This window comes from Panulirus ornatus, chromosome 46, assembly GCF_036320965.1.
Source record: "Panulirus ornatus isolate Po-2019 chromosome 46, ASM3632096v1, whole genome shotgun sequence".
Taxonomy (NCBI): Eukaryota; Metazoa; Arthropoda; class Malacostraca; order Decapoda; family Palinuridae; genus Panulirus; species Panulirus ornatus.
In genome coordinates this window covers 33,398,486-33,413,738 of record NC_092269.1, presented here as the reverse complement: position 1 = coordinate 33,413,738, position 15,253 = coordinate 33,398,486, and the positions used below count along the sequence as shown (strand labels likewise).

Below are 15,253 nucleotides of genomic sequence, written 5' to 3'. Positions count from 1 at the left end.
ACTCATTCTCTCCATGTGCCCAAACCACTTCAAAACACCCTCTTCTGCTCTCTCAACCACGCTCTTTTTATTTCCACACATCTCTCTTACCCTTACGTTACTCACTCGATCAAACCACCTCACACCACACATTGTCCTCAAACATCTCATTTCCAGCACATCCATCCTCCTGCGCACAACTCTATCCATAGCCCACGCCTCGCAACCATACAACATTGTTGGAACCACTATTCCTTCAAACATACCCATTTTTGCTTTCCGAGATAATGTTCTCGACTTCCACACATTCTTCAAGGTCCCCAGAATTTTCGCCCCCTCCCCCACCCTATGATCCACTTCCACACACACACACACATATATATATATATATATATATATATATATATATATATATAGTAGGGTTGAGGGTCAAGTCAATTGAGAGGTAAGTTTGAATGGAGAAAAACTGGAGGAAGTAAAGTGTTTTAGATATCTGGGAGTGGATCTGGCAGCGGATGGAACCATGGAAGCGGAAATGAATCATAGGGTGGGGGAGGGGACAAAAATTCTGGGAGCCTTGAAGAATGTGTGGAAGTCGAGAGCATTATCTCTGAAAGCAAAAATGGCTATGTTTGAAGGAATAGTGGTTCCAACAATGTTGTATGGCTGCAAGGCGTGGGCTATGGATAGAGTTGTGCGCAGGAGGGTGGATGTGCTGGAAATGAGATGTTTGAGGACAACATGTGGTGTGAGGTGGTTTGATCGAGTAAGTAATGTAAGGGTAAGAGAGATGTGTGGAAAAAAGAAGAGCGTGGTTGAGAGAGCAGAAGAGGGTGTTTTGAAATGGTTTGGGCACATGGAGAGAATGAAAGAGGAAGGATTGACCAAGAGGATATATGTGTTGGAGGTGGAGGGAGCGAGGAGAAGTGGGAGACCAAATTGGAGGTGGAAAGATGGAATGAAAAAGATTTTGAGTGATTGGGGCCTGAACATGCAGGAGGGTGAAAGGCAGGCAAGGAATAGAATGAATCTTTTCACGCTTGTTTGCTGCTCCCCACATTAGCATGGTAACACCAGGAAAAGATGAAAGGCTTTCTTTGCTCACATTCATTCTCTAACTGTCACGTGCAATGTTCCAAACCAAAGTCACATAACCACATCAAACATTTGTTATTCATGAATTTGGCATGAACAGCACAGCCTGCCAGTCCCATAACCAGTCTCCCACAACATTTCCACTACCCCCAACACTTGCACACTACGTTTGTTTTCTGGCAGTGTGTGTGGATCAAGTGCACCCTCACATCTCCAGAGTCATCATTATGCTTCTTATCTCCACCAAATGGAAATTTACCTTAAACCTGTTAATTCACTTTGATTCGAGTCTTATCCAGCAAGAATATGAGCATAATTAGTGGCGACAAGGGATGGCATGGCAGGTGTGGCAACAGCTTACTATTATTTTACTGTCCTCTCTGCAATGATCAAGCACATTAACTCAAAGTTTGAAAAAAATGCTCATATCATTATGAATGTTGCCAATTAGGCCCTCTATCAACAATATTTGCCTGCAAACTCCCAACTGGGAGATTATGAATACAGGATCCATAAAAGTTCCAACCACAGCAAACCCTCATTGGATGCAGTGTGTGTGAGGGTGTGGTATGAAAGGCAACTTCTATCTACCTGATCTTGACAAATCAGCCTAGGATACAGCCATTGAAATAGGCAATGGAGTTGATAATACTAGAAAACAGAAAATGGCCCACATTCGAAATGCTATAGCAAGGATAATAAAAATCTAACTGAACTTACCTCTAGAGAGAGAGTTAAAGGGAATGCAACAGAGGCCAAGTACAGGATCACGGGCCAGAGAGCTTTCATCTCGTAATGAGAAGTATATTAATGACACCTGTGGCACCTTGATACACAATTCTAAAGTCTCATTCCAAACTGGATTAAAGCCTGAAAAAAAAAAGAACGTAAATAACTGTTTTCCCCATCTTTACAAAGGAACCCTCCCTTACATAGTGATATGGCATTCACTTACTATTTCTAAAAATCTCTTAACACTATAATCAATGTTTGATTCTCAATCATCAATTCATTTATACAAATATTAAAAAGGCAGACTAATTCACTATTGCTTGATCCTAATGGAAAATGCTCACATACCCCTTTTTCAATAATAAAAGGATCAAGGGGCTGTCAAGTGTGCACAGGATACAGTGAATTCGAGCAGTGTGGTACACAGAGGTAAAAGTGCTGTCCTTTCACTGAACCAGGGCCCATGAAGTGATCAGGGAAAACAATGGAAAGATCTATGAGGCCTGGCTGTAGATAAAGAGCTTTGGTTTTGGTGAATGAGACATGACAGTTATGGGGTGGATATGAGAAAAATGAGGCCAAATCTTCATCTGTTTCTGGCGCTAGCTCACTAATGCTGGAAACAGGGAACTTGCTGTGCTATCCATCGCCCACTCATGTAGCCCTTCCGATTGATTCCAGTAACATCCCAGCTCCAGGAAAACACACAAACATATTCATATGATGCTACTAAAAAAAATTAGCCACAAAACAAGCTCACCCCTAAACAGAAAAGTCATGAAAAACCTACACAAAATCCATCCAGAAATAACAGTCCACCCACCTTTCACCCCCTCTGATAGAAGCAATCTGATTAAAACCCTAAAGAACTCTCCTGCAAGAGGCCCAAAATACATGTCACACTTTCACTCAAAACATTGACCCAGTTGTTATACAGCCAATTATGGCTACACAAAATTTACCAACCTCTGGACATTTGCTAATATAATACCAATCCTACAGCCCTCCAAATCATACAACTTCCCCTCCTCCTATCAGCCTAAATAATGTAGGTCTTCAGTATCCAAAAGTCAGCATAAACTGATCCACAAGAGAATGAAGCTAAATGTCCAACTCTCACCTACAGCACATGGCTTCAGACCCAACCACTCCATCACCACTCAACACAATGACATACAACACAAAACATCCTAGATGGCTTTAACCAACCAAAACCCACATCCTGTAAAATACTAGTGGCAACAGACATCAATACAGCATTTGACAATGTTCCCTGACACATCCTCACACAAAAGATACTTGACACTACCCTCTACAACAATAACCAAAAATTGTTGGCTCCTATGTGCCAGAGTTATTCATAATGGCTTTACCTCTGAAACCCTTGAACTCTAAAAGTGGAGTTCCTCAAGGAACAATTCTTTTCCAAGCCTTTTCAATCTCTTCCTACACAATCTTCCATTACCTATAGCAAACCACAACATGAATGCCCTCTCATAGGAAGACAACCTTGTAATCACATCACACCCTGACACCATCCATGGTAACAACAACAAAGATAGTTTCTACACAAATGGAATGACAGTCAATACAGAACAGAATGTCTGCATCTCCACAGAAGTCTTCAACCATTCTTTTAAACCCACAGAGACAAACAGCCAGCTTACACCATCGAGTAACCTACGATGGAAAACCACACCCACTGAACAAAACAACAAACATTCCAGGCATCATATATATCAGACACATGACATTCACTCCCAACACCAACAACATTAAAAGACAAACTAAATGCTCTTGGAACACTAACAGTTCATTCACTCCAGTTTCCATCTGCCTGGTACTTCATCCTCTCAGAAACCCAGCAACAAACGAAATATTGGACAACTCAACATCATTATCATCAACAACAAACACACGGAAATACTCAACTAATTCCAAGAACACAACATCCACAAAGCCCTCATTTAAGAAACCATACTCATATACAAATACTCCCTCCCATCTATCTATAACAGCACAATTGTAAGAGAAGACAAAAAATAAGGACAAAGAAAAAGACATAAAACTCATCCACAAGAACATACTATTCTTCTTCACCACTGACTACAAAGCAGCTCACACACAATGAAAACATCTCATAAACACAATCCATAAGAAAAATTTCAGAGTACTAACTGCAATGTAATTATCTTCGACATACCTCACCCTTGCACTTGCCTCTTCACATATGCTCCCAATCACAAAACCTGACCAGTAGACAAAACACATCTCTATGGAGATCCCTGAGATGAATTACTGACTATGTTATCATTGAAGACATGACATTATGTAAATTTAATGCCTCACCACAGACACATTTGGTTTAAATGATTCACATATGTCTTTGTTTTCATTTTAAAATAATAATACACCCCACTTTTGGAGGCTCTCTGTAACATGATATCAAGTACATTATAGATAATGGTCATTTAAAATGTTTCTTTATGTTCCACAGGGGTTTTCAAATGTGGTTAATTTCTATAAATTTCACTTATCTTAAACTTTTCAGATATACATATGATTCATATATTCCTACAGACTTCTGTTATTCACTGCATAATGACCTAAGACATCTACATATATATGCCATCACTTGGTCATTTAAAATGTTTCTTTATGTTCCACAGGGGTTTTCATATGCGGTTAATTTCTATAAATTTCACTTATCTTAAACTTTTCAGATATACATATGATTCATATATTCCTACAGACTTCTGTTATTCACTGCATAATGACCTAAGACATCTACATATATATGCCATCACTTGTCCTAGGGTATTCTACTCTTACTCCCTCTACATCATAATCAAGATCACTTTCTTGTTATGATCAAAATCACATTCAATATCAAGTGAGTCTATCACAATCATTAATGCCCTAGAGACAATCACTAATATGTTGGGCTGAGCACACATGGCTACACAGCAATGTAATGGCAACTGAAACAGCAGAATTTCTTCCTGAGGAAAATCACTGCTACTAGTGACATTCTGCATACCAAATAAGGCACCTCTGAATCTAGCTGAAAATGGGAAAACGTAGCCTACATATATATGGTTGCATTAGACATGTTAACACATAGAAGTACATTCGCACAAGACAAGGAGCTAATGGAAAAAACTGGAAGAAAGAGCCCAGTACTAAAACAACATATCTCCACCTTCAGTGAATGAAGGACAATTTGAAAATTTTTGTTTTGCAGTCTTTCATACAGTTATGGATACATAAGATAAATACAGTCTTAATTGTACGAGCACTTTGATACTAAACTTCAAATCAGAATGCTAATGTCAGTAATGATGTTCGTCTAGAAACCAGTTTAATATCATTTCAAAATGATATGCAAGTAAACTTTCAAATAATAGTAAATTTCTCACCGTTGTTTTTCACAACTTTTGTGCGTTGCTTTTGTTTGTCTTGAGGATGGCCTCGAACTTTTACTTGTATGTAAGGATCAACAATGTCACCCTTTTTAATAGAATTTGGCAGGTGCTGACCACTCAATACAGTCACTCGCACAATTTTGGTGTATCTGAAAGCAGATATCACGTGATAAAACATAAAACTCAAGAAGATAGGTAAAGCTTGGACACCAATCCAAGAGCAGTGAGTGCTACTTGAATCTCACTGAGCTTGTAGAAATTACAAAGTTTATCTTTAGAAAAAGCATATCTAAAGTGGACATAAAAGCTTTCTGTAAAGTTATGATATCATATAGTGAGCATGGAAAACCTCTGGATGCTGTTGGGTACCTTCACTGTGGAAGTAGCACATGTGTAAGTACTGCGGTAAGAAAGTGGTTAGAAATACATGTGAGAATGCTATGTCTCAATGGTTAATTAATGTTTTTGTGAATGAGGCATTCTTCCTAACACTAGATTTTCCTGTAATGAGCACTATCCACTAACCCTACCTTTTGGCAAATGGTAGGAGCACAGAGAGAAGTAATGGGTAAGAAAATCTGGCAAGAGCATTAGGCAGAAACATTAAGTAGAAGTAGTACGTAGGAACATTAGGCAGGAGCATCAGGTAGAAGTAACAAGTTGGAACATTATGTAGTCACACAGCAGAAGCAGTCAGTAGGTACATTAGGTAAGAGCATCTTGAAAAATTGTGCTAAAGTTCCCCTCTGCCAGTGACCTTTTAAGGGTGAGGTACTGAAGGCTTGGAAGTAGCACTGGAGTTTACCAGTTATAGAAACTCTTCTGCCATGGCCACCCCTTCAGGGAACTGAAGGGAACGGGCACCAGAGATATAAATAGATGGACAGATCTTTTAGATTCAGGCAGAAATCAGATTCAGATAGAAATCAGAGCTAAGAACTACCTAAAAACTGAGCAGGTTTAAGTTTTCATAAAAATTTTATACAATATTAATGAAAGCTTCTACAGATATGTATTATCTCAAAATGAACTCCCAAGTCTACAACTATTCCTGTAACACATTCACAAACCTGTCTGAAAGTTCACTTGGGCTATATGGTTCTCTTCTTAGAAGGATATCCGGTTTGAGCACATAACCACAATTGCCGTTGGTATTAAAGAGGGCTTCATTGTAAAAGTTTGCCTTGTCTTCTGTTTGCATATTCAGAGCCACTGAAGATAGAAAATACAAAATTAAAAGAATACCAATCAGTTTAAAGCATGCCTGAATGTAAAACCTAACCTTTTCTAGTATGCAAATTTTGAATATAAATTACTTTTGAGAATACAGCTTTCTTGCTTCCCTTTCTTAACAACCAAATTATCAGGCCCCTTTGTCTGAATCTTCACTCTTATTTTCAAAACTTCCTAAGCCCTTCACTGTTTTAGTAAATGTATCCACTTCAATAACATATACTCAAACAGCTAAACTTACACTTACCATATACTCCTGTCTTAACTTTACAAATAAAAGTCAGTTGCAAAAATTCATGCAATCTTTTGAAAAAAACTGAATTTCCAAATGCTTCAGTTAAATGAATCATCCTAAACCTTTTGGTCAAGAGAACTTAAATAAATCCCCTTTCATTACACATATAGCAGATTCAGAAAACTAAAGAAAAAATATCCATACATGGAAAAGAGCAAAGATAACTTGTTTTATCTCTACCATGTAACATACCAATGATACTTTAAGGATCTTCTACTGCCTTGGTTCTTGTGTTTCTAATTAAGAGGCATTAAATCAAAACAAAGTCAACATGCTGAAGTCTACTGTTTACCAAAAATGAAAAGCTGTATGTCATTAAGTGGCACATGAAGGGATATAAACAGTAACATATGCTTAAATAATACAAGCCAGGTAACTGGGTATCAAGTCTAATCAATTTTAGGCATTTGGACCTTCTTCCAGTCTGCATGGTTAATGTTGAAGACTAGTTCTAAATAATCAACTCCCCCAAAATATCCCTGGTTGCATGTATTTTATCCATCTCATGTATGTGGGAATACATTTAATGATAGTACATAAAAAAAAAATAAACAAAAGTAACAAGGAATACCATAACTAAAATACTGACCTATTTGGCAGCCTACACTCCAGAAGGGATAAGGTTTGATATTAGAGGAATCTGTTCGAGTGCCAAGAGGATAAACCTTGGTAACATGCCTCTCTGTGAACTTTATAAAGTCATCAGGACTGTTTTCAAATAATCCCTTTGCCTTTGTCTCTCCTATGGATGGGGTGAAAACACATTTGTCTGAAAAAAAATTTAACATTAAATTCAGCTTGAAGAGTATCAGTGGCCAAAGTAGAACTCTATTAAATGTATGATTATAAGCAAGGAGAAAATGAAGGTTCATTAAGGCTGACAGGGTAAACCAAAGTATACTGTATAATGTTGTAAATAATATGTTACACCGTCATTTTGAAATGATATAATCAAGCTAATTAAGCTAAGAGTTCCAAGTAGAAAAAAAATTATCATGGTATCTGGTTTAGTGCCTGCACACCTAAAATGAAGACCAAGATGAGGAGATGGGGGGTGCCAAATGAGACAATATGTGAGCAAGGGGAAAATAAGGAAAGAAGGGAATTAACCTTTTGCTATATAAAGTTTTATGAGCAAATTAGATGATCCACTTTGCTAAGAAAACCTGAAATAATTTCATACGTGTAGATTTAAGATTAAGTTTGAAAAACCATAACAAACTATGAATGTATGTACTTACAGGAGTTACTCAAAATGCATTGACATGAGAGTTCTAAAAGATTGCATATATGAAATTGCTAAATGAGAGATAAAGAAGTCAAACATCATGTGGAAAGACTACTGTCAATCTTCCAACTAAAATATGGCCTAATACTCAGACATAATAAGAGACCTTTGAACAGATCAAGTACCATAACTTGGTACAACAATGTTAAGGATCTTACGGGTCCTGATGAGCACAGTAATGAGATACAGTGTTAGAATGTACAACCTAGGATCATTTTTTTAACCTAATTGCTGCTACCATATTATCGAGATTATGCCAGGGACAAATGAAAAATGGCCTCATTTGCACAAATCCACTCTATAGCTGTACTGTATAATGTACTGAAACCAGAGTCTACTCTCTACTTGCAGTCAAGTCCCACAGACTACTATGTGGTGTACCCTGGCTACTTCATATGTGCACTAAGAGTACATTCCAGCTCTCCTCATATACTATATTAATCCAGTTCATTCTATTCCATGCATGCCTCTTGCTTTTCTGAATATTCTGGCCCCACTACACATGATCATCAGTATCTGGTATTCATGAAAAAACAGATACTGGGAAAAATGCAATTGCCAAAGTGATCACTAGCTAACAAGTTCAGTAATTATGTGATGGTTACTTTCTCATTAATATAGAATGTACCGCATTTATAGTCAACAAAATAGTAACACAGTATACATAAAGTAAACAGCCAATTCTATGAATGATTTTGAAAGCAAAATACAAGGTGGTTTTGGTGGCAGGGTAGGGGGAGCTTGCTTAATCCTGTTCCCTCCTACCTGCTTGTGGTGGCAATATAATCCAAATTCATACACTGCAATAATGTGTACAATGACATATTGCACAAACTAACTAATCACTTCAGTACAACATTTAAGAAAAGAAATCTGATATTCAGTTTTTGCCAGAAACATCTCCACTGCATTATGAATGAGCTTAGTTCTCTCTTTGAAGTGAAATCAACCAAAGTCATAGTTGTAAACGTGAAAGTGAAACTTGTGGTGGTGTTGGTGGCAAGGTCAGTGAGCAGAGGCATAGGCACTCGTTCCTCCTTCCCTCTGTCCTGTTTGCTCTCACACTCACTCTGTGCAATGAGCACTTTGTGTTAGCTCTGCCATTTTGGTTAAATCTTGTCATATATACTTGTAGACAGATAAGCACTCAGCCACTAGGGTCCCTCCCAGTGTAAATCTTTTCCCTTCTTTTTTTCTTTTCCTATCTTTCATACTTAACTGCCAGTTCTTGCATTAGTGAGATAGTGCCTGGGACAAAGGAAGAAAGGCCTCAGCCGCTCACATCCATTCTCTAGTTGTTATGTGTGATGTATTGAAACCACAGCACCCTATCCACAACAAGATCCAACAGACCTTTCCATGGTTTACCCTAGGTGCTTTACATGCCCTGTTTCAGACCAATGACAGCACATCGACCTACAAAATACCGTCAGCACCATTATATCTTCACACAAATACATTCTTGCCCTTTAGAGACAAAACATTTCATTCTAAACACTTTAATACACCTAGGAACTTAATTCCCCTTCCATCTAATGATCCCCGTCAGCTCTTCCCAGCTCAAATTTACTCTTTGCATTATCATGATACAATATATAGTATTTTCACAAAAAAATTTAAACTTTACTCTATGAACTATAAGGATAATAGAAAGCAAACTACATTAGATGTTTTGAGCCAAAATTTTGTGCAATTGTCTTTCCCTATCAAACCTATACTTTCAATTACTTTCCAATTAATCTAAATAAAGTATTTACTCCATTCTCTTTATCAATAAACATAGTAAACTCCCTTTTCTGAACAACAAAAACCTTAAAAAGCTTACTACATAAGATGCTTTGAGGCAAAATTTTGTTAACATTTACTTACATGTTTCAAATGCATCATGGAAAGAGAGAAACTTCTTGCCCTCACATACATTAATTATTTGAGTTAATTCGGGAGCTAGAGGTTTGTGTGGCTTCTGTAAAGGGAAATAGAAAAATGAGATAAGCATGACCAAAGGTAATAGTTAAAAAAAAAAAAAAAATCAGTGAAAGAAAGAACTTCACTTGCAACAGATTGTGCAATTTCATGTATTCTTTAGCAGAATTTGTCTATAATTCAAACATAGCTTAGGTCATTCTGCGCACAAGCTAACTATATTTCTTTATCAGATACCTGCAATTTAGTAATCAATAATGACAAATACTCTAAGGAATGGCTTCATATGACTGACTTAAACTGATAGAAATGTGGGTGTAAGGAAAGAAAATATATTTGATTTGAAAGCAATGCTATGAATCATTCAGTTCTTGAGCTTTGGTTTTATAATCCCTTCAGCTTAACAGACTGTAAAATATAAATTTTTCAAATAGAACAAACCTAACAAACTAAAATAATTGTCAAATTGAGCAAACCAATCATTCAGCAACATTTATACATGCACTATGGACCTAGTATTTGAAAGTCCTATGGTCAGTATTTTCGACTGTAGGTACCTTCACTTGCAAGAATTCTTAGCAAGACACATCACCTAAAATTAGCTTCTCTTATTCAATGATCTAAATCAAGTACGGAAAATATGTAAACGGATGACTATCAGTGGTTTAGGTACCAGCAGTTGTGGCTCACCATGGACAACATGTTATCCATTTAAGTTATATAATTACTGCAAGAAGGTGAGGATGTTAACTGTTTTAACAGCTCAAATTTTTTTTCATCATACAAAATACAAGATAATTCATCTTGTTTGCCTAAGAGATCAATTTTGATAGGCTACACTAACATAATGATCTACTTAAGGACTTTAGAACTAGTGCAATATGGTCAACAAGGCAAGACAGATGCAGAACAACATCCATAGGGTTAGTAACTGCAAACTCATACCCAACTTTTCTGATATAATAACTGTAAAATCAGAATGGCACTAGATAATGACAAATAAACAAACACCGAGGTACATTGCAGGTGATGAATGTTTTATGACTGAAATCTGGAGTTAAGTATTTAAAAGCATTATGTATCATTCCCTCATTCATAAAAATCTGTCTATTTCACATATTGTAATGACTACAGATGGCAATAAAGAAATGAATGCAAACCAAAGTCTTATTAATTCAGAGTAAGTAATACCAAAACCATCTCATTCAACCAAAAGTATCAAATATTTTTTAAAAATGGTTCACTGACTTTTCTGTCCAGTTGTAGAGCACTATTGTTCCAGGAAAAAATTAGCCAATACAGAATTGCTTATACTTAACAATGCATCAGGCTATCCTAAGCACCTGACTAAGATGAACCCAAATGTTTAAGTAGAGTTCCTTCAAAATAATACCACTTCTCCTCTTCAGCCCATGAATCAAAGCATGACCATCAACTTCACAGAGTATCATTTGAGAAGGACATGCAGCCAACTCCTTGATGATGAAAAAGGTAAGCCTTCCATATAAGAGTGGAGGACTACATCACTTTGTCATGGTATGATGTCACAACAATGAATGGTGTTTGAGACGAAGTATGGCCTGATTGTTCACATGGTTTCTCATGATCAAGACAGGCAAAAACAGTGTCCCAGGTTAAGCAGAAAACTAAGACTCTTGCCAACAATGTTGCCGTTCATGAAACTGAAGAAAATTAAGTATCTGAATTCCTGGAATCACATTCAGTGAACTTGACTAATAAAAAGCTATTACAGTTGGAGGCAGACAAACTACTCAAGAAAGCAGAAACATATCCAACCATGTATACTTTACAATCAAGTGATTAACGTAAATGCTCAACCATTTACACAAAATTGAGGTCCTGAGCCATAAACATGTCCTTATGTTCTCTGAAGGGCTAATAGATCTTGTATGTAGCTACAGAGAACTTTGTAGAGAAGGAAGAAGCCTGACAAGCTAATATCTGGTACATTAGGCCTCCAGTTGAAAAGATTGCTGAATCTGGTCATTCTCGGGTAATGTACACAACCACAGTCAACTAAATCTCTTTCCCAGTAACCTTCACTCCACTCCAACCCATTCCCCATTACTTCAATCCTCCATCACTATCACTTTCTAGAAAATTAATCAAATATTGTCTAAACCCATACATGTACTTCAGTGATAATTAACTGCTGGGCTAAGATGTTACACACTTAAGAGTAAGATACAGAAATCTAGTGCTCAGGATTGTAACCACTCTTACATAATGGGTTTCACTTGCTCATATGGTGACATTTTGCATAAAAACAGTTTTTTCATGAATATCTCTCTGTTACTATTTTGGGATATAGCTGAACAAGCATTTTCTAAAGCTTGTGCAGATGTATTCCAATGGCAACACATCATATCATAATTAACCCACTGACTGAATTTACTCTTAAAGATTCAGTATGCTCTCAATACAGTAATTCTAAATACAGCTTTTGAAAATTCATGTTTTCTTTTTGTCTTATCAGATCTTTTTCATCCAGCAGATGATATATGTTAATCAGTATAGTAACATGTTAATTAGTTTGTGATAAAAATATCAAATAAATAAATGTTCACACTGCAACATGGCCAAGTGTATGACGCATCCCCCTTAATGGCATAACACACACACTTCACTGTGATCATTATATTATTCCCAATTATAGTGTTCCTACTTACATTATACTGTTATTCCTTTTTTTTTCATAATTGTTTGCCATCTCCTGCATGAGTTGGCATGAGGAACAGACAAAGAAATGACCTCATTTGCTCCCATTCATTCTCTAGCTGTCAGGTATAAGGCACCAAAACCAATGCCCCCTATCCACAACCATATCCCACTGACTTTTCCCTAGTTTCCCTCAACTGCCTCATATGCCCAAGTAACAACCATTTACAGCATATCAATGACTGCATACCACATCACCCCAATCACTCTATCCTGTGAACTATTTACACCCTCCTCCATGTTCAGGCCCCAAGCACTACATCCTTCCATCTCCATTTCAGTCTCCTACTTCCCCTTGTTTTCTCTATTTCCGACACATATACATGAATCCTCTTGTTCCTGTTGTAATGCTCTCCTGTTGTTGTAATGCTCTTCCTGTTGTTGCAACTTTTCCACATTCATTTTCTCTATATGTCCAAACCAATTCAGCTCTCTTAACCATGTTCTTCTTGTAACCAGACCTTTCCATTTCAGCTCTCTTAACCATGTTCTTTTTGTGACCACACCTTTCCCCAACCCTATCATTTCTTACTCGACCAAACTACCTCACAGCATATATTGTTATGAATCATTTCATCTCTAACACATTCATCCTCTTCCCTACATTCTCAACAACAGCCCATGCCTTGCATCCATACAACACCAATGGGAGTACCACACCTTAAAACATGCCCATTTTTGCCTTTGCAGATAGTTACCTCTCCAAACATTCCTCAATGCTCCCAGGACCATCACCCCCTCAACCATCCTATAACTTATTTCAGCTCCCTTGGTTCCATTTGCTGCCATGTCTACCTCCAGGTCCCTTCAACACTTCAATTCCTCCAAATCTTTTAAATTCAAACTTACACCACAACTAATCAGTCTCTCTCCTGTGCTAAACCTAATAATCTTTCTGTTATTCAAATCTAACCTTAGCTTTCTCTTTTCACACACTCTCCCAAGCATAAAAAGCAATTTTCATAGTTCCTCACTTGAATATTCCACCAGCAAACATCTGACTTACCTTTCAAGCACCCCTAAACCTGCCAGACTGCTGACCTAGGCAAATGAGGCATGTAAGAAGAGGAATACGTGGAGACTCTTTTTTCCATGGCCACCCCCTTGATGGGAGTTCCCACAGGGAACAGGCATCAGAGATATAGATGAATTGACTCCACAACAAGAATAATTCTATTCTTATGTAACTGCAGTTCCAGCAATCAACGATTTCTAATCTTTTTTTCATACTTGATCATCGTTTCCTACAGTAGCAATGCAGCCCTAGGAAAAGACAAAGAATGGAAGCTATGTGCTCACATCCATTCTCTAGCTGCCACGTGTAATGCACTGAAACCACAACTGAATTCCAATCATAAACCTAACACATACTCAAGACTAAGTTCATCATCCTTTGCTCTCATTTTCCTCCTGAAGGGTGGTTCTTATTGATCTATATCAAAATCATATAGCTGGCTGTCATCAACTGAGTCCCCTCAAAATCTCACCCATCTTCTCTGTAATAACAAGGGTGGGACTGCCTAGGAGCACAAATATAAACTCTCACTGCTAAGTTGGTCTATGGGTAACTGTGAGGCTTAAGGTTTTTCTGTGGGCTAATTTTGGCTGCAGGGAATACATGGCACATAATCTTATGTGCTTCTTGTAACTAATGGACTATTCAAATATGAGAAGGAAAGTTTAAAAATCTTAAGACATATGTGTATGTCCAACAGCACTCTCAGGGTAATACATATATATGCACCCACAACAGTGAATGGGTTAATGGTGAGGAACTACTTTCAGGCAGGGAAGATGATACGAAGATCACAATTTTGCACTTCAACAAGCAGAGGAAAAAGTTGTAGATAAAAATAAAAGTATGCTGTGTTGATGGATTCAAAAGAGCTAAGACAAGACTGCCATTTCAAAGAACTGATCTCTATATATTACATCCACAGTAGGAAAAAGAGCACTGGAAAGCTTATGAAAAGTGTTGCTACTTATCATATATTTTGAGGTTATGAAAGAGAAATAAAACCAAAGAAAAGCATTGATTAACATTATCATGAAGCCAAATAATTTTGCTAAGAGAAACACTTGAACAGGTACATAAAAATACATAAATTACCAGAGCATCACAACTCTGCTTGAGAGAGAATTATCAAATCAATGCAAGCTAATTTTTCTTTAATCAAAAGACTAGGACTGTAAGTATAACTCAATCAGATTCAAAGTCGTATGTGGCTGATGAAGTAAGCAGGCATACAAATACAAATCAAGACCTACGAGAATATATCAGAACACTTTGTCCTGAGTTTCATTATGTAAAACACTGCAAGTGTAATGATACTCGATACTCTACATGTTGACTGTGCAATATTCATGACAGACCGCAGATGAAATAGATGCAGTGAAAGAATCAATTAGGGCTACTGAAATTTCAGATGGCTATGCCAGAAGAGTGGTTACAGATTAGACACAATGAAAGCATTTTGTGTGTAAAGGTGGTATGAGTAGAGATTTTAATCTAAGTTGAATCATTTAGTGAGTACTGTTACAAAG

The 15,253-nt window shown here is 37.2% G+C and overlaps 1 protein-coding gene across 15 annotated transcripts in view; it reads right to left on the bottom strand.

Annotated features, from left to right (window-relative positions):
- The window catches only part of LOC139763203 (1-phosphatidylinositol 4,5-bisphosphate phosphodiesterase delta-4-like), a 152,831-nt gene that overhangs the window by 14,240 nt on the left and 123,338 nt on the right, over nt 1-15,253 (bottom strand). For all 15 annotated transcript variants that reach the window (XM_071688961.1, XM_071688963.1, XM_071688967.1 and 12 more), the window contains 5 exons: nt 9,917-10,010; nt 7,349-7,528; nt 6,302-6,443; nt 5,226-5,380; nt 1,795-1,944 (listed from right to left, as the gene is read on the bottom strand). In XM_071688961.1, coding sequence (XP_071545062.1) covers nt 1,795-1,944; nt 5,226-5,380; nt 6,302-6,443; nt 7,349-7,528; nt 9,917-10,010 — 721 coding nt within the window. The remainder of the gene's footprint in view (nt 1-1,794; nt 1,945-5,225; nt 5,381-6,301; nt 6,444-7,348; nt 7,529-9,916; nt 10,011-15,253) is intronic.